This window comes from Mauremys reevesii, linkage group 9, assembly GCF_016161935.1.
Source record: "Mauremys reevesii isolate NIE-2019 linkage group 9, ASM1616193v1, whole genome shotgun sequence".
NCBI lineage: Eukaryota > Metazoa > Chordata > Testudines > Geoemydidae > Mauremys > Mauremys reevesii.
The window spans coordinates 53,419,390-53,433,571 of NC_052631.1; the positions used below are offsets into that span (position 1 = coordinate 53,419,390).

The 14,182-nt window shown below is 47.5% G+C and overlaps 1 protein-coding gene across 2 annotated transcripts in view; it reads left to right on the plus strand.

Moving 5' to 3' along the window:
* The first annotated feature begins 751 nt into the window (after positions 1-751).
* RYK (receptor like tyrosine kinase) overlaps positions 752-14,182 on the plus strand; it is a 125,007-nt gene continuing 111,576 nt past the window's right edge. The window contains exon 1 of one of the 2 annotated variants that reach the window (XM_039488365.1): positions 752-1,225. In XM_039488365.1, the coding sequence (XP_039344299.1) occupies positions 964-1,225 (262 nt within the window). In that variant the 5' untranslated portion in view covers positions 752-963. The remainder of the gene's footprint in view (positions 1,226-14,182) is intronic. The other variant, XM_039488363.1, reaches the window with a different exon arrangement.

The window sequence follows — 14,182 nt, forward strand, 5'->3', positions numbered from 1 at the left end:
TCATGAATCCCATGAAAGCTGAGATTCTGGTATGACTATGTGACTCCAAGAGCTGGGACCCTAGCCATGGGCCTATAGTGCCTATGCCTTAGTGGGGCTCTGGGAAAAGATAAAGGGAATTGAGCAGGAAGGGAAGAGGGTATGCCAAGAGGAAAGATAGAAAGGAGTATTATGAAGGAAATTGTGTGGAGAAGAGGGGGAGGGGAGGGAGTATGGGCTAATGGGGGTAGGGTGACCAGATAGCACAGTGGCTCTCAAACTTTTTTACTGGTGACCCCTTTCATATAGCAAGTCTCTGAGTGCAACCCCCGCCTTATAAATTAATAATATATTTAACACCATTATAAATGCTGGAGGCAAAGCAGGGTTTGGGGTGGAGGTTGACAGCTCACAACCCCCCATGTAATAACCTCGTGACCCCCTGAGGGGTCCCAACCTCCAGTTTGAGAACCCCTGAGATAGCAAGTGTGAAAAATCAGGATGGGTGGGGGAGTAGCCCCCTTATAAGACAAATTCCCTATAAAATCAACATATCTGATCACCCTAAATAGGGTGAATATGGACTGGGACACCATGCTGGGACGTGGTGGGACACATTGATGGATAATGGGGGGGTCATTTGAGGAGGGTCCAGGGGGCGGGGCCAAGAGGTGATAGAAGGGGCGTGGCCTGTGATAATAGAGGCAAGGGATGGGGCGTGGCTAATGCGCATGCCCGGCCCGGTGTGACGCATGCGCGGGATTCGGGTGGGCGTTGCGCGCGGGCCCTCGGGAGTGGAGGCGGTGGCGCGCGCGCGCTAGTCTGCGCGAGCTGGTGGGCGGCGCGTCGGTCGGTCAGAGCCCGGCCCGGGGGGCGGGGCCTGCGGCGGGAGCGGAGCGAGCGGCCCGGCGGGAGCTCGAGCATGAGCGGCGGGGCGGGCTGCGGCGTGTGAGGGGCCGGGCGGGGTCCGCTCCCCGAGGAGCGATGGGGCCGGACAGTCGGGGCAGGGGCCGCGGGGCAGAGGTGGCGGGGCGGCCCTGGAGCGGCGGGGACCGTGCGCTGCCCGGCGGCCCCGCGGCTCGGCGGAGGGCCCCGCGTCGCCATCTCCTGCCGCTGCTATTGCTGCTGTTGGCCGCGGGGGCCGAGAGCCAGGCGGGCCCCAGCTCCGACCCGCTCGGCGCGGGCTCCCCCGCAGGCCCCGGCCTCAGCGTCTACATGAGCGAAGAGGAGGTGCGCCGGCTGATCGGTAAGTGCGCCGGGGCGGCCGGGCCGGGAGGCCCCGGTCGCGGGGAGGGCGAGTGGGGGGTGGCCGGACGTCGAGGAGGAGGCAGGTGTCGAGGTCAGCGGTCGGGGGGCTCCGCCGGCCCCCGCGCTGTGGGTGGGTAGGTGCGCGCAGAGGTAGGGTCTTGCTGTGGGGAGGCGGCGGGGCCCGCTGTGTGCGCGCGCGGGTGTGTAGGGAGGGCGGGGGGCTCCCGGGCCCCTCTGTGTGGGGAGTCAGGAGAGAGGGGTTGCCGTAGGCTTAGCTGCCCAGGGTCTGTCGGGAGGGCACAGGGCCCATTGTGGTGGTGGAAGGTTCCCAGCTTCAGCAGTGCAGCGTGTAATGTTGCCGGAGCAGGGTAAAACCAAAAACAGCGAGTTGAGGCCCAAGGTTTTATTAGTGGGATGAGCGGCATTCAGAGGGCACTGAAGAGACCTGACAGTAATTGGGAAAGTGTGTGAAAGGAATCTCAACTTCCAGGCAGTTTCATAATCACTGCACAAATAAGTAGGATGATTTCTGCACCATGATACAACTTGCTTTCCTCTGATAGGGCATATCTCAAATTATTTTACCACATTTTTGTGCTTGCCGTTCCTCTATGTGAAGTAGAGGTTTGGTTTTAGTAAGGGCTCCTCTTAAATTTTGTCATTTCAGACCTTGGTTTGATTGATTTTTATGGTTGGAGCTTAACAAAAGAAATGTATAAGCTGCTAAAATGGTTTGGGTTTTTTAGGAGGTGGCTGGCCTGTGGCTTAGTGGAAAAAACCTTTTACAGTGCAGGCTTTAAAAAAGTGATTCTCAAACTTTTGTACTGGTGACCCCTTTCAGATAGAAAGTCTCTGAGTGTAACCCCCCACCCCTTATAAATTAAAAACACTTTTAAATATATTTAACACCATTATAAATGCTGGAAGCCAAGTGGAGTTTGGGGTGGAGGATGACAGCTCGTGATCTCCCCCCCCAATAATCTCACAACCCCCTGAGGGGTCCTGACTCCCAGTTTGAGAACTGCTGCTTTAAAACATTATTTGCATAGAAGGTATAAACTAGAAATGACTCCAACTAATCAAGCACTGGGAGTGCATAGTTAATTTTGGAGCTGATGAGCCCTGAGGGTGAATAGCTATGTAAACACACTTTTTCCCCTGCGGCTTGCTCTGCAGTTAGTTTTTTTTGTTGTCTTAACATTTTTACATTGGTTGTACTTATTACTGTATGGCTGCTTTATTAAATATACAGGATTAAAAGGGTCAGATGACTCTTGTATATTTTGTCAGCTTCCTTATATAATTTTTCTTGCTTATAAGCCCTACTAATCATGGACATGTGAGTCTAGCACTGCAGGGGTGGGCAAACCACAGCCCCGGGGGCCGCATCTGGCTCTCCTGATGTTTTAATCCAGCCCTCGAGCTCCTGCTGGGGAGCGGGGTCCGGGGCTTGCCCCACTCCTGACAGGGAGCAGGATCAGGGATTTGCCCCGTTCCATGTGGCTCCCAGAAGCAGCGGCATGTCCCCCTTCTGGCTCCTACACGAAGGGGCAGCAGGGGGCTCTGCACACTGCTCCCATTGCAGGGGCGGCTCTAGAAATCGGGCTGCCCCAAGCAGCGCGGAGCGCTGCGCCGCCCTTCCCCGGTCCCGCGGCGGGTCCCCTCTTCCCGCGGCTCCGGTTGAGCTCCTGCCGGCATGCCTGCGACAGCCCGGGACGAGCGGACCTGCCGCAGTCATGCCTGCGGGAGCTCAACCGGAGCCGCGGGAAGACGGGACCCGCCGCAGTCATGCCTGCGGCAGGTCCGCTTGTCCCGGGCTCCGGTGGACCTGCCGCAGGCATGCCGGCGGCAGCTCCACCGGAGCCAAATGCCGCCCCCCCGGGAAACGGCCGCCCCAAGCGCCTGCTTGGCGCGCTGGTGTCTAGAGCCGCCCCTGTCCCATTGGCCGGCAGCCGTGGCCACTGGGAGCTGCAGGGGCAGCCCCTGCGGACAGGGCAGTGTGCAGAGCTGACTGGCTGCACCTCCACGTAGGAACCAGAGGGGGGACATGCCACTGCTTCTGGGAGCTGTTTGAAGTAACCGCCACCCCCTGCCCCAGCCCTGATCCCCGTCCTGCTCTCTGAACCCCTCTGTCCCAGCCCAGATCAACCTCCTGCACCCCCAATACCTCATCCCCAGCCCAGAGCCCACACCCCCAGCCAGAGCCCTCACCATTTGCCCCGTAACCCAACCCAGAGCCCCCTCCTGCACCCTGAACTCCTCATTTCTGGCCCCACCCCAGAGCCCGCACCCCAACCCCAATTTCGTGAGTATTCACTACCCGCCATACAATTTCCATATCTAGATGTGGCCCCTTTGGCCAAAAAGTTTGCCCACCTCTGGTCAAGCATTTGAAATGTGTATTAGGGCTTGTCTACACTGGTATTTTACAGCGCTGCAACTTTCTCTCTCGGGGGTGTGAAAAAACACCCCCCTGAGCGTAGCAGTTTTCAGCGCTGTAAAATGCCGGTGTAGACAGTGTACCAGCGTTGGGAGCTGTGCCCTGTGTGGAGGTGGTTTTTTGGTGCTCTAGCATTGCCAGTGTAGACTAGCCCTTAGAAACCTGCTTAAACTGTCATGGACTAAACACAATTCTCCCCCCACCCCCAATGAAACTACATGCAGGTGTACTCAGTAGGTAAATCAGAATTGGAAGTGTATCTATTATGAGTGATGTTTTGCCAGTATGGCTAAGTAAGGCCAGGGGTTCTAAAACTTCATTGTACTGCGACCCTCTTCTGACAACAAAAATTACTATGTAACCCCAGGAGGGGGGACCAAAGCCTGAACCCACCCGAGTCCCACTGCCCCGGGTGGGGGGCAAAGCCCAAGCCCCACCATTCCAGGCGGGGGGGGTGGGTGTGTGGTGGTGGTGCACAAAGCTGAAGCCCAAGCATGGGGCCTGTAACCTGAGCCCCGCCACCCGGGGATGAAGCTCTTGAGCTTAGAGCCTCATCGCTCAGGGCCAGTCTTCAGCCTGGGCCTCAGCAAGCCTAAGCCAGCCCTAGTGACCCCATTTAAATGGAGTTGTGACCCACGTTGGAGTCCCGACCCACAGTTTGAAAACCGCTGCTGAAGACAGTATCTCTAGCTGTTTTGCTTCTGTAACTTTGATGAATCCAAAAGATCTGAAAAGCTTCAGTGACACCATATGTTCGGGTAATTGCGAGTCAGTTAACCTGGAGACATGCTGACAGTTCTCTCTGGTAGAGTTTCCTCCAGTTCCAGAAAGCTTATTTTATGTGTTTGGAGTTAGATATTGTGTAAACAGTTTGTGATTTTAAAGAAGGTTACTATGTGATGTATTTATTTCTTTTGATGTTGCTTACTTCCAAAATGAAATTATGGCATGTACAGCTGAGATTTGAGCTAAGATGTGAGAAAATTATATAGACATACCTAAACCTGGCATACTAAGACTTTGACTACACTGGCACTTTTGTTAAAACTTTTGTTGCCCCCGAGTGTGAAAAAACACCCCCCCCGAATGACAGAAGTTTTAACAATGAAAAGTGCCAGCGTGGACAGCGCTTCATCAGCAAGAGCCACGCTCCTGGTGACGAAGCTACCACTCCTCGTTGGAGGAGGTTTTATTTTGTCGCTGGGACAGAGTGGTTACACTGCTTACCTTACAACAGTGCAGCTGCAGGAGCACAGCCACGCCGTTGTAAGGTGTACAGTGTAGACATAGCCTTAGTCATATCTTTCCTACAAAAGAATATTGGAAGGAATGTAAAGAATGTGAGCAAAACTAGTGACTTCTTAGCTGTTCAGTGTTGCAGTGCCAGAATTGTCATTTTAACTATAAATGTTGGTTGATAAAAGATTTTTACATGACTGGTGGTGTGCATAAAACAGTTTAAAAAAAAAAAAGCACTCCAGGTTCCTTACATTTCTTTAAGTTTCTATATGTGGAAAAAATGATTCAGTTGACTGTTAGAACTGTCATTCAGTGTAGCTAGAAAAATTAACTCATTTGCTAGGGCAAGTAGATTTGCCAAATATTGCTGTATTGATGAATCTGCCATTATAACCAGGGAACGCTGTCTTATTTTACCATTTGCCTTATTACTGAATTGTTTTTAGAAACTATCTTGCTATGAATAGATGTTTCTCCTGATAACTTGAAGGACTTTAGGGAAATGTTACTAGCCTCAGATATAATACATGGCTCTTACAGACTGAGTTTTCATCGATTTCAAAGTTATTTACTGAGGAAGGCAAGTATCATTATTCCCAATTTAAAAAGTGGGAAAAGTGAGGCATAGAAGTGAAGTGACTTGTCCAGGGTCACTATGCGTCTATCTAAATTCTCTGACTATATGCTAGGTGGGGGCTAGTAGCACCAGCTCTTAAATTTGCTTGACCCATTCCATTATAAAACCATGCTCCAGAGAAAGATTGGATGAAGGGAGAAATGAGATGGGCTAGGCAAGGAGATGGGATATTATCACTCCTCTTTTACACATGGGAAACCGAGACATAGAGCGATTAGGGCAAAAAAGCCACTGATTTGGAGTACCCGAACTGAGATGCCTAGGACCTGATTTCTTCAGAGTACTTAGCATTATAAAACACTATATGTTCAAAGCACAGCTCCCATTGACTTCAGTTGCAGATGTGAGAGTGCTTGGCATTTCTGCAAATCAGATGCAGGTCTGAAATCAAGCACCTAAAAAAACGAAGAACACACAATTAATGACCACCTACGAAAAGTTTGGTTCAAGTGACTTGCCCAGCATATAGGAACTCTGTGGCAGAGGCAGGGATAGAATCCAAATTCCCAGGGCCGCATTTAATTGCATTAACTACCAGACCATCCTTTCTCTTCATGCAATCCCTTGCCTCATTCACTCCACACTCTCCAGTTTCTGCAACAAATGAAGCAGGGGTCCTGCAGACAATACCTCACTACAATACAATGAATTCAGTGAACCCTGATTCATCCCCAGAGCACAGGGTGCATTGATTTAAATAATCAACTTTAACTAAAAAGTACACATGCAAAAAAAAAATTTCTGAAAGAAAATGTGGTTCTCATTGGTTGGTAAACATTAGAACCTGTTGATTTGCGACTAAATATAGCATTTACACTAAACTGGTGCTGATTTTTGCTAATCGAGAGGCTACATTGTGCATGTATGTGTTTATATACATACACATTTATTTGAGCAATTGTAAATCTTACATTTATTCAGGTTATTAATTTTTACATTTTTATTATGTTAGAAAAGGTGAATGATGCATTTCTTATTTGCTAGATTAGTTTTTTACGTGCTGTTTGTGTCAATTGAATTCAATCCAAATAAAGCTTAATTGCATAAAAACAGCATTTTAAAATTATTTCTGTTAAATAAAATTCCCTTAAATGTGATGGATACATACAAAAGTTTATCAATATTTTATCAAAACATGTTTTGTATTTAAAACTGATTTATTTAACGCAGATGCAGTGAGTGAGGTAATATCTTTTATTGGAAATATTATCTGTAGTGTGTGACCTTGTCCTTTAAGATTTAAGAACTAGTTGATCTCCTCTTCTAGTTCAGGGGTAGGCAACCTATAGCACGCATGCCAAAGGCGGCACACGAGCTGATTTTCAGTGGCACTCACAGTGCCCGGGTCCTGGCCACTGGTCCGGGGGGCCCTGCATTTTAATTTAATTTTAAATGAAGCTTCTTAAACATTTTAAAAACCTTTTTTATTTTACATACAACAATAGTTTAGTTATATATTATAGACTTATAGAAAGAGACCTTCTAAAAACGTTAAAATGTATTACTGGCACGTGAAACCTTAAATTAATTAGAGTGAATAAATGAAGACTTGGCACACCACTTCTGAAAGGTTGCCAACCCCTGTTCTAGTTCTTATTCATGGATTGGAAGAAGAAAACAAACTTCCTTGCTTTTTCAACTCCCAATTGGTTTCTTAACTTTGAACTAGTTGAATAAAGTGAAATGAAGAAAATATTCTCTTTACCTACAGAAGAGGCTACTGCTGTCAAAAACTAGCCAGCTCCCTCCCCACAGCGCCTCCTGTCCGCCGGGGGCCCTGCTGATCTACTCCTTACCCTCCCTCCCAGCACCTCCTGCCTGCTGTGTTTAGCTGTTTCACGGTGTGCAGGAAGCTCTGGGGGAAAGGGGGAGGAGTTGATCAGTGAGGCTCCCGGTGGACTATTATGACAGTGAGGTGACCGTGCCGATGTTTAAGATGTGCAATAAGGCACTTGTACTGACACACCAACATTGGATTAAGTGACGTGAGCTATTTGCAATTGATCAATGGATGTGCAGCCGGCACTGATGACATACTGCTGGAGCTGCTGAAATGCACTATTGACCCTGTAGTGGAATCACTTCTGGCCCTTTTTTTGTCTGGTGTGGAGAACTGGAACCTTGCAAACCAAGAATGGTATTGTGGTCTCACTTTATAAGGGTAAGGGAATGTAAGAGCTACAGGTCAATCTCCTTGTTGTTTGTGCCAGGGAAGGTGTTTGCATATGTTCTCTTGGTGCGTTTGGAGCCCCTGCTACATCAGAAGCATCGCCCCTAACAGTCAGGCGTTACAAGGAACAGGTCCTGATTAGACGCCATTTTGGATCTTTGCTTGTTGTTGGAGATACACATACATTACATATAGGGGCTTCTTGAACTTGCGGTGTATCTTAAGGCAGCGTTTGAGTCAATTGATCAAGTCACGCTATGGAAGGCCTTAAAGGGCGTAGGTCCCAACCACTGTGTTGGACTCTATTAGTGAGCTGCATTATGGAACCACTGCCCGTGTACATCTTGAGAATTGGATGTCGGCACCTTTCAAATCAGAGTCTAGTGTCAGGCAGAACTGTGTCTTGGCCTCTGCACTCTTTTGTTGGACAATGATTTCATAATGCAGTATTCTGTCAGGTCCATAAGTATTAAAGTCAGTGATCTCGCGCACACAGATCTTGACTATGCTGATGACGTTGTTCTGTCATGGGATAAAAGGAAAGGTCCTTTCATGGATTGAGAACTGGTTAAAGGACAGGGAACAAAGGGTAGGAATTAATGGTAAATTCTCAGAATGGAGAGGGGTAACTAGTGGTGTTCCCCAAGGGTCAGTCCTAGGACCAATCCTATTCAATTTATTCATAAATGATCTGGAGAAAGGGGTAAACAGTGAGGTGGCAAAGTTTGCAGATGATACTAAACTACTCAAGATAGTTGAGACCAAAGCAGATTGTGAAGAACTTCAAAAAGATCTCACAAAACTAAGTTATTGGGCAACAAAATGGCAAATGAAATTTAATGTGGATAAATGTAAAGTAATGCACATTGGAAAAAATAACCCCAACTATACATACAACATGATGGGGGCTAATTTAGCTACAACGAGTCAGGAAAAAGATCTTGGAGTTATCGTGGATAGTTCTCTGAAGATGTCCACGCAGTGTGCAGAGGCGGTCAAAAAAGCAAACAGGATGTTAGGAATCATTAAAAAGGGGATAGAGAATAAGATTGAGAATATATTATTGCCCTTATATAAATCCATGGTACGCCCACATCTCGAATACTGTGTACAGATGTGGTCTCCTCACCTCAAAAAAGATATTCTAGCTCTAGAAAAGGTTCAGAAAAGAGCAACTAAAATGATTAGGGGTTTAGAGAGGGTCCCATATGAGGAAAGATTAAAGAGGCTAGGACTCTTCAGTTTGGAAAAGAGAAGACTAAGGGGGGACATAATAGAGGTATATAAAATCATGAGTGATGTTGAGAAAGTGGATAAGGAAAAGTTATTTACTTATTCCCATAATACAAGAACTAGGGGTCACCAAATGAAATTAATAGGCAGCAGGTTTAAAACAAATAAAAGGAAGTTCTTCTTCACGCAGCGCACAGTCAACTTGTGGAACTCCTTACCTGAGGAGGTTGTGAAGGCTAGGACTATAACAATGTTTAAAAGGGGACTGGATAAATTCATGGTGGCTAAGTCCATAAATGGCTATTAGCCAGGATGGGTAAGAATGGTGTCCCTAGCCTCTGTTCGTCAGAGGATGGAGATGGATGGCAGGAGAGAGATCACTTGATCATTGCCTGTTAGGTTCACTCCCTCAGGGGCACCTGGCATTGGCCACTGTCGGTAGACAGATACTGGGCTAGATGGACCTTTGGTCTGACCCGGTACGGCCTTTCTTATGTTCTAGTACGGGGCCACAACAGATTTTGCGAGGCACTCCCCCAAATGGAGGAGTCAAGGTTGGTCTCCATGTTTTGTGATCAAAGACAAAGCTGCCAAACCTAGAATCAGGTCCACCCACGCAGGGGCGGCTCCAGGCCCCATCACGCCAAGAGCGTGCTTGGAGCGGCATGCCGCAGGGGGTGCTCTGCTGGGAGGTCCACTGGAGCCGCGGGACCAGTGGACCCTCCGCAGGCACGTCTGCGGGAGGTCCACCGGAGCGGCCTGCCACCCTCCCGGCGACCGGCAGAGCGCCCCCTGCGGCGTGCCGCCGTGCTTGGGGCGGTGAAATGGCTAGCGCTGCCCCTGCACCCACGACTCCAATCTCTTTGAATAATGAAACTGTCTAAGCAGTCTGCTGCTCTTGCTACACCTCTGCCCCCATAGAACGCGACCCGATATAACATGAATTTGGATATAATACGGTAAAACAGCGGGGAGCCCCAGGCCCTTTAAATCCCCATCCGAGCCCGGCTGCCAGAGCTCCGGCGGTGATTTAAAGGGCCCGGGGCTCCCCACAGCAGCTGGAGCACCGGGCCCTTTAAATCCCTGCCAGGGCTCTGGCAGCCGGGCTTGGGCGGTGATTTAAAGGGCCCGGGGCTCTGGCCTCTGCGGGGAGCCCCGGGCCCTTTAAATCCCCGCCCCAGCCCCGCTGCTGGAGCTCCAGCGGTGATTTAAAGGGCCTGGGGCTCCCTGCAGCTGCTGGAGCACCGGGCCCTTTAAATCACCGCCAGGGAAGCCGGTCCAATCCGGCACGTCACACTGGACCAAAACCTAATATAACGCGGTCTCACCTATAAGACGGTGAGATGTTTTGGCTCCCGAGGACCACGTTATATCAAGATAGAGGTGTATTTGGGTTCTATACTCACCAGTTTCTCCAGCTCTCATATGGGGGTTCTTCACCAGATTGGCATCACAATGTCTGCCATGGGTCGTTTACAGCGAATATGGAATCAGCATCATCTTGGCATGACAACTGAGTTCTGGCTCTATTTGAGCTGTATTCTCTCTCTACTGCTGTACAGTTGTGAAAGATGGACACAACGCCGCTCAGACTGGGCAAAGCTGGAGGCTTTCCACGCAAAATGCCAACGTTATATTTTGAGCATCAAGTGAAAAGACATTATTTGTAACGCAGATGTTTATGGGTGCTTTGGTCTATAGACTACTGGGGCCGTTGCCTGCAGACAGTGTCTTATGCTTTTCAGATATGTCACCAGAATGCTGCAAGATGTTCCGGTGAATGCCATTCTCTGGGTGGCTTGTAACATCTGGAATAAAATTACACCAACCAAGGGATGGAGGTGGCCCAGAGGCAGACCACCACACATGGGTGCATCTAGTCTGTTCCGCTGTTGGACTCTTGGCCTGTGAAGCCCTTGCAGCCACACAGAAGCGGACCAAATGCCGAACAATCGCTACGACTGACCTTTTGGCTAAGCGTTGAAGAAGATGGTGTATCTATTTCTTGGTCCTGAGGCAGGAAAGTAAGGGGCAGGAAGATAGCATGCATCCTATCTTCATTTTTCAGTACTCTTCCGGAACCATGCCACTTGTAGAGTAAAGCAGCAAAGTAGCCCGAGGCATTGTTAGCCCTTCTCTTTTTTGTGGAATCCTATTAAATTTATATTTTAATCTTAAATAAAATATTTTAATTTGAAAATTGTTCTCAGGAGCAGAGTTTACTTGCATCTTACAGTGAGACAAAAGATTCCTTACATTTTCTAAATGGGAATTATTTTCTCACCATCTCCTCAGCCAGCCATGCACCTTCCTAACTTGAAAGATCTTCACTCTCCCTGCAGACCCAGGGAAGGAGAATTAGCAAGTAGGCAGGGGAAGGGGCTGTTCACTGACATTTATTACAGAGCCAAGAAACAGGGGAAGCAATTGGAAACTGGTGAACAACTAGTCTTCATTTCTGTGAGGGTCACGAGGCCTTTTGGATCCCTGCAGTCTGTTCCTCCACAGAGAGGCCGCCTGTGGAGTGGCAGAGCTCTGCTCTGTGACTGCAGCAAACACTCGCCAGTGTGGAAAATCCCATTTCCAGTGGTGAGTGGAACTTTCGAGCTCTGTCTAGTAGAGACACTGTTGATGAAGGGGAGCCTATTAGTGAGAATTCACGACCAGCTCCCTGCTGAGAATCCCCTTCCCAAGCTGCTAGGAAGCTGGGTTTCCTACCAGAGCATATTATTTGATCTTTGAGGCTGTGTTCCATAGGAAATGAAAATTTATCCAACAGTTAATCCAGAAGCTAAAAGCATAAAGCCAGCAACTTGCACATTTGCATTCCTTTGTCCTGATGTTGATGTTAATGATTACAGTCTTAATTTAAATGTCTTGCACATTGTCCACAGTAAACATTCTTTTTAGATGTATAACAGATCTTCTACAGAGGCTCTCAGTATTACTTATATAGGATGAAACACTTAGGCTTTTAACACCAAACTTATTACGAATCTCTTCACCACTGGCATTAGGGCACATTCCACCAAATCTGTGGCAGCATCCTTGCATGTTTTAATAACTCTAGTTTGGTGATATGTAAAGCGGTACCTGGCACTCTGTTCCCATTCTTATCTGATGCTGTTTCCTTATCTGACTGGGAGAATTGTTACTATTTGGCTGAGATTCTTCAGACCCACCCCTCTCTTTGGCAAGGCTAGGGAAGAGGCTTGGTGGAAAGAGCCGGGGATGAAGCATATAGGCTAGTGGTTCTCAAACTGCGGGTCAGGACCCCAGAGTGGGTCTCAACCCTGTTCTAATGGGGTTGCGAGGGCTGGCTTAGACTTGTTGGGACCTGGGGCCAAAGCTGGAGCCTTCTGAGGGCGTCAGCCCTAGGTGACGGGGCTGAGGTTACAAGCCCCCTGCCTGGGGCTGAAGCCTTGGGCTTCGGCTTTGGTCCCCCCACCCAGGGTGGTGGGGCTCAGGCTTTGGTCCCCTGTCCCGGGGCGATGTAGTAATTTTTGTTGTCAGAAGTGGGTCATGGTCAATGAAGTTTGAGAACCACTGATATAGGCAGATGGGGAATAAGAAACTTCAGGAAGGCGTGTGTAAGATTCCTTACATTTTGGGTAAAGGACTGTTTGGGCCCTGGAGTTGATGGCGATTGTCAGTGTGGGAGATTTCCACTGAGGAGGGAAGACCTTGAACTGATTTGGTGAAAGCAGTTCAAAAAGTTGCCTAGTAAAAATGAAAGTGTGGGCTTGAAGCCTGGCTTATTGTTTACTTTGTCCTAAACTAGGTCTTCCATGGAGGATAAGAAGAAGTGTTGTTCCTCCCCTCTCCTCGCCCCCCTTCCCCCCCCCCCCGAGTCCTTTGCATCTAAGGGAGGAGGTTGCATAGAGCTGGGAAAAAGATTGTGGTCCAGGGAATTTTTTTCATTTGAACATTTGTTTACGCTGGAGAAGGTACTTTAAGATTTGGCCACAGTGCCAACCCAAACTACCTATCCAACTGTTGAAGGGAAGCTGAGGTATGGCCAGCAGGGAAACTGTGACATGATTCTCTTGACCAGGTAAAACACTGACAAAGGGCAGCATATTTGTTAGTCACTATTGTAATCTTTATAGTTGGTATTCTCACTGAGATGTAAAATTTCATCTTACACATTTCACAGACAGCCTTAACTCTGCCCCCGCAAGACAATATATGAACAAGAATTCATAAGAATATCTTGTGGGGTCAGAATCGATGTTGTGTTGAAATGAGTAAGGTGAAGTTTTAAAGCTGAATGTACATTATAATAATGTGCAAACTGTATTATATTCCTGATTTTGAAGTATTACCAGATTGCTTTGAAAGTGAATATTGAAACCATACTTTAATTATTGCAATATAAATAGTTTCTATAACAGGAATATGACCCTCATCTGAACTGATACATTCTATTTAAATTTACTTAAATTTAAAGGTAAAAATAGCATCTTCTGATAATTGCCATGATTTGAAGCCTGTTGTTTGTTTAGGGAATGAAATTCACCTGGTTGTCAATTTTTCTTTTAGAGCAGATTTTTTTATTCATGTTGCAGAGCAGAGCGACTTTTTTAATGACTAAAAAAGTCTCATTTTCTCATGCTAACTGAAGCGTTTTTTATAGTTTTTAAAAAACTTTTTAAGGGGTTGAAGCTAGACTGCATTTACACAAGAGGCACTTGAAAAGAGGTGTTTTGTTAGACTTGTAGAGTAACATGATCCAGTTTTGTAGTGAACACAAGGCTCTCCAGCATCCTCCGTGATTGGGAATGAAAACCTTGCCTCCCCTTCTTGTCGGAGCTTCTTCAGAATGTTTTGTTATGTTAAAAACTTTGAAGAATGATCTTGTTTCTATGGTGCTGCCTAAATTTACCTTTTTATTTGCTCTTGATTTAATTTATTCTTACTGGCGTACGTCCAACAGTGGGGCACAAAGATATGTACGTTGTTAATGTGATTTAGGGGTTGCCTGGGCAAGGGAGAGGTTTCTTTTGCTTAAAATGAAAAGCAAAAAAGTAGGCCTTATTGTTTGTCGGTCGGTTTAGATTAGTCAGGTCCAAGTAATGAGAAACTAGATCCTGCAGCCTTAAGCACTCTCTGCATATGGACCTGTTTAAGGATCCTTGCCAAAGCAAAACTACAGCTTAATTTTTAGAATTCATTTGTTTTAGTTGATATCTAATATACTGTTTAAAACAATTGAAACATTCCCACAACCCTTCTT